This window comes from Aegilops tauschii, chromosome 1 (assembly GCF_002575655.3).
Source record: "Aegilops tauschii subsp. strangulata cultivar AL8/78 chromosome 1, Aet v6.0, whole genome shotgun sequence".
In the NCBI taxonomy this organism is placed as follows: domain Eukaryota; kingdom Viridiplantae; phylum Streptophyta; class Magnoliopsida; order Poales; family Poaceae; genus Aegilops; species Aegilops tauschii.
Window position 1 is genome coordinate 258,719,244 of NC_053035.3, and position 5,771 is coordinate 258,725,014.

At 44.7% G+C, this 5,771-nt stretch overlaps 1 protein-coding gene across 1 annotated transcript; it reads left to right on the forward strand.

Moving 5' to 3' along the window:
* Nucleotides 1-4,126: 4,126 nt before the first annotated feature.
* On the forward strand, nucleotides 4,127-5,512 carry LOC141028279 (uncharacterized). Its single transcript, XM_073506081.1, has one exon. The coding sequence runs from the start codon at nucleotides 4,127-4,129 to the stop codon at nucleotides 5,510-5,512; it is 1,386 nt and encodes a 461-aa protein (XP_073362182.1).
* The last annotated feature ends 259 nt before the right edge of the window (nucleotides 5,513-5,771 follow it).

Sequence of the window (5,771 nt, forward strand, 5' to 3'; positions counted from 1 at the left end):
GACACTCTTCCAAACCCACTTTCATCAATATAATCATCATAAGTAGAAGGCATGCTATCATCATAACAACTTTGCATATCAAAACTTAGGAGGCTAAAAATATCATAATTATTAAACATAGCATCCCCCAGCTTGGGAAAAACATTAATTTCAGCAAATATATTCTCAAATATGTCATCCTCATCAAACATAGCTTCCCCAAGCTTGGGCCTTTTCATATCATTAGCATAATCACTCTCATCATTAATAGTATGGATAGCACCAATAGTATAGCAATTATCATATTCTTCCAAGCAAGTGCCAAAAAGATTTTCAAGATCATAAGAAGTATCATTATCTTCCCAATCATAATCATCACAATAAGCAATAGGCATAACGAGATCATCAAGTGCATCATCTTCCACAATTATTTTTGATTCATTTTCATGAGGCACAACAATAATAGGAGCAACATTATTTGGTAGAGATACCTTTTTACCTCTCTTCCTTTTTCTTTTATTCTTCTTCACCACATCATGTGTGGGTTCAATCCTCCTTTTGGAGCTCCTTATTAATGAGATTGGTTGAATAGAAGGCTCCTCCTCGTTACCTAATTCATCATAAGAAATAATAGAAGGATATTTGGGAGTCTCTTCCCTTTCGTTAGTATTCTCTTCATCTTCTATTTGTTTTCTTTTCTTTATGTAATTGGCAATATAAGGATTTTCAATGCAATTCACCGCACAATACATATAAATCTTCTCTAGATCAAAATCAAGAATTCTATCAAGATTAAATTTTGGAATACCCTCAGTTATACGTTTCATTTCTTCATACCCCAAAAGAAGGCTAAGCTCTTTATGATGCTCAAGGGTAATCAAATTATCACAATATTTGGACACGACTAGATCATGAAACAAATAGCATTGGAGCTTTAAATGACCATGTTCATTGCAAAGTTCACAAGGGGCACGGAAAATATTGAATCTTTCAGCGCAATCATCAAGACTTTCTTGCAACAATTTAGTTTCTAAGTACTTATGCCTCTTGCAATATCTATCTTCCCTATTTCGTGTGTACTTGCAAACCCAATGTACTCCACAAAAATTGACATGTTTATAGGAGACATTTTCATAATAACTAGTGCAATCATCATTAGTACCATGGATATTCAAGGAGTTCATACTAACAACATTGCAATCATGCTCATCATAAAAAGATCTAGTACCAAACATTTTAATGCATTCTTCTTCTAACACTTTGGCACAATTTTCCTTTCCATCATACTCACGAAAGATATTAAAAAGATGAAGCATAAGAGACAAACTCAATTCCATTTTTTTGTAGTTTTCTTTTATAATACTAACTAGTGATAAAACAAGAAACTAAAAGTTTCGATTGCAAGATCTAAAGATATACCTTCAAGCACTAACCTCCCCGGCAACGGCGCCAGCAAAGAGCTTGATGTCTACTACACAACCTTCTTCTTGTAGACGTTGTTGGGCCTCCAAGTGCAGAGGTTTGTAGGACAGTAGCAAATTTCCCTCAAGTGGATGACCTAAGGTTTATCAATCCGTGGGAGGCGTAGGATGAAGATGGTCTCTCTCAAACAACCCTGCAACCAAATAACAAAGAGTCTCTTGTGTCCCCAACACACCCAATACAATGGTAAATTGTATAGGTGCACTAGTTCGGCGAAGAGATGGTGATACAAGTGCAATATGGATGGTAGATATAGGTTTTTTAATCTGAAAATATAAAAACAGCAAGGTAACAAGTGGTAAAAGTGAGCGTAAACGGTATTGCAATGCTAGGAAACAAGGCCTAGGGTTCATACTTTCACTAGCAAGTTCTCTCAACAATAATAACATAATTGGATCATATAACTATCCCTCAACATGCAACAAAGAGTCACTCCAAAGTCACTAATAGTGGAGAACAAACGAAGAGATTATGGTAGGGTACGAAACCACCTCAAAGTTATTCTTTCCAATCAATCCGTTGGGCTATTCCTATAAGTGCCACAAACAGCCCTATAGTTCGTACTAGAATAACACCTTAAGACACAAATCAACCAAAACCCTAATGTCACCTAGATACTCCAATGTCACCTCAAGTATCCGTGGGTATGATTATACGATATGCATCACACAATCTCAGATTCATCTATTCAACCAACACATAGAACCTCAAAGAGTGCCCCAAAGTTTCTACCGGAGAATCAAGACGAAAACGTGTGCCAACCCCTATGCATAGGGTTCATGGGCGGAACCCGCAAGTTGATCACCAAAACATACATCAAGTGAATCACGTGATATCCCATTGTCACCACAGATACACACGGCAAGACATACATCAAGTGCTCTCAAATCATTAAAGACTCAGTCCGATACGATAACTTCAAAGGGAAAACTCAATCCATTACAAGAGAGTAGAGGGGGAGAAGAAACATAAGATCCAACTATAATAGCAAAGCTCACGATACATCAAGATCGTGCCAAATCAAGAACACGAGAGAGAGAGATCAAACACATAGCTACTGGTACATACCCTCAGCCCCGTGGGTGAACTACTGCCTCCTCGTCATGGAGAGCGCCGAGATGATGAAGATGGCCACCGGTGAGGGTTCCCCCCTCCGGCAGGGTGCCGAAACAGGGTCCCGATTGACTTTTGGTGGCTACAGAGGCTTGCGGCGGCGGAACTCCAGATCTATTCTCGTCTTCGGAAGTTTTAGGGTACGTGGGTATATATGGGTGAAAGAAGTACGCCGGTGGAGCTTCGAGGGGCCCACGAGGCAGGGGGCGCGCCCTAGGGGGGCGCCCCCACCCTCGTGGACACCTCCCTTCTTTCCTGACGTGCACTCCAAGCTTTTCTGGTCGCTTTCCTGCCAAAAATAACTTCTCCAGTTGATTTCATTCTGTTTCGACTCCGTTTGATATTCCTTTTCTTCGAAACACTGAAATAGGCAAAAAACAACAATTCTGGGCTGGGCCTCCGGTTAATAGGTTAGTCCCAAAAATAATATAAAAGTGGATAATAAAGCCCAATATTTTCTAAAACAGTAGATAATATAGCATGTAGCAATCAAAAATTATAGATACGTTGGAGACGTATCAGTCGACAGCGGCGGATAAGACAGAGGGGAGGCAGATCCTGGAGTTGATTAGGCTTGAGGGGGCCACCATTAATCCCCACCTCACGGAGCTCGAGAAGGATAAGAGGCAGCAGGAGATCCTGTCGAAGGGGGCAGCCGTGGTGCACCACTCTGCGGGACCCGAGGAGGTGATGACACAGCAGGAGTTGCGATTGGTGGGTGAAGCCGCTGATCCCCAAGTCGCGGGACCCGAGGAGGAGGCAGCGTTGGTGGATTCGGTTGTGGTGCACCTGCCGGAGCGTCCGGTAGACGGGTGGGCCCCGGTACAGGACCTGCTGCAGCTCACGACAGACGAGGGGGAGGCGCGTCCAGATCAAGCCATGCAAGATACGGGACCGGCGCTACAGGAGTTGGGGTCTGTGGAGGTGAGCGCTGAGGTGACAACGACGATTGCATGCATGTAGGAATCATTGCATGGCGATATTGCATCAGATACGCAGCCCCAGGAGAGGAATCTTTCTGCTAAGGAGATTGCAGCGCTTGGCGACATCAAGGTGTTTTGTGCGGGTCTTCTCAAGAAGCTTGCTCCGCCTCTCCTTAAGGAGTTCGAGGGTCTGCGAGGCGTCAAATCTGGACAAGATCCTTTCACGCCGCGCTGCACTACACAGTCGATCTGTTCGGTGGGAGCGAGGAAGACAAAGGCCTCAGCAGCCGAAACGGTCCTATTGAAGACTCTGGGATTTAACTGTGACGACCTGGCAGTCTCCGAGGATGCGCTAGGTCAGCTACGTACAGTCTTCGACTCATAGCTACAGGAGCCACAGTTGAGGGCCATCGCGGCAATCTTCGGAAAAGCAATACTGCTAAACCTAGCAGAGGAGGCAGGGAGGGCCGAGCCCCTCTTGGCGCAGTAGGGGCGAGGGCTCTGGGGTGTTGGAGTCATCATTTCTGACGACGAGCAATGCCTTGGAGTTAGTGTGCTAGAATGTTAGAGGTCTTAATAATCCGGCCAAGAGGAAGGCGCTTAGAGGATTTGTGGAATCTGCCCGCGCGATGATTGTTTGTATTCTAGAAACTAAATTAGAAGTGGTGGACATTTATGTAATCTTGCAATGCATGGGTCTGAGCTATGATGGTTTCACTTATCTGCCGGCTTCCGACACTAGAGGAGGCATTTTCGTGGCTTGGGACACCACGAGGGTGCTTTTGACAAATTTTGTCAATGATTCTCATTGCATCACCGGGTATGTTTCGCCCAAGGAGGGGACGCCATGGTGGTTAACTGTAGTTTATGGGCCACAGGGGGACAAGAGCAAGATCAACTTCCTGAATGAGTTATCGGAGCGTAGATCGCTAAGCCCAGGACCTTGGCTTGTTATTGGTGACTTCAATCTTATTCTACACGCGACAGACAAGAATATCGCCAACTTGGACAGGAGAATGATGGGGAAGTTAAAAAGTTTTGTGGACAATAATGCACTCAAGGAGCTCTTTTTGCATGTGCGCAGATTCACGTGGAGCAATGAAAGAGAGACTCCCACGCTCACTAAAATTGATCGTGCATTTGTCTTCATGGATTGGGAACTTGAACACCCGGAATGTTTGCTACAAGCCTTATCCACTGAGTATTCGGATCACTGCTCGTTGCACCTCACGCTTCATGAGCCGATGCATGTGAGGAGGAGGTTCCACTTCGAGAAATTCTGGGTCAAAATGGACGGATTCTTGGATGTTTTCAAGGAGGCTTGGAAGTGCGACCCAAATATCTCATACCCTTTCATGCGGCTGGATATCTTGCTTCGCAACACGGCTAGAGCGCTTGCCACTTGGGGTCAAAAGGAGATAGAAAATATCAAGCTGCAAATTGCCATTGCAAATATAGTCATCATGAGGTTTGACTGTGCCCAGGAAAACCGCCTTCTTACAGTAGAGGAGAGATGGCTCAGAAGAACGCTTAAACATCTGGTGCTGGGGCTGGCTTCCCTAGAGAGGACCATCGCTAGACAAAGGTCGAGAATAACATGGCTTCAAGAAGGAGATGCAAACACGCAACTGTTTCACCTGGTAGCAATTGGGAGACGTATGAAGAAGTATATACCTTCTTTGACCATGGATGGGCGTATCATCACTGATCAGAAAGGCAAGGAGGAGGCTTTCTACACGGCTTACAAAGACTTATTAGGCAAGGATGAGGCTCGTGAATTCACATTAGATTTGGAGAGACTGGGAATTGAGCCTCTAGACCTCTCGGAGCAAGATGCTGTGTTTATGGAAGAAGAGATATGGGCGGTTGTCAAGGACCTACCCTCGGACAAGGCTCCAAGACCGGATGGGTTCATTGGGCTGTTTTTCCAGAAAGCTTGGGAGGTGATTAAGGGAGATCTGGTAGCGGCGATTCACAAGCTCTTTCTTGGAAATGGAAGGGATTCGGTAGACTAAACCAAACTTTGATCACTCTATTGCCGAAGTCTCCGAAAGCATGTTCTGTCTTCGACTTCCGACCTATATGTCTCCTGCATAGCATGCCCAAGATTGCATCAAAACTCCTGATGGCCAGGCTCAGGCCACGTATGGGGGAACTTGTTCAGGTGAACCAATCCGCTTTCATTAAGGGGCGATGTCTACATGATAAATTTCTTCTGGTGAGGCAAATGGCTCGCTCGTTGCATCGAAGGAAAGCGAAAGGGGTATTGCTCAA

Bases quoted from the DNA above. Each gene is read 5' to 3' on its own strand.
- LOC141028279 (XM_073506081.1), top strand. From the start codon at position 4,127: ATGATTGTTTGTATTCTAGAAACTAAATTAGAAGTGGTGGACATTTAT.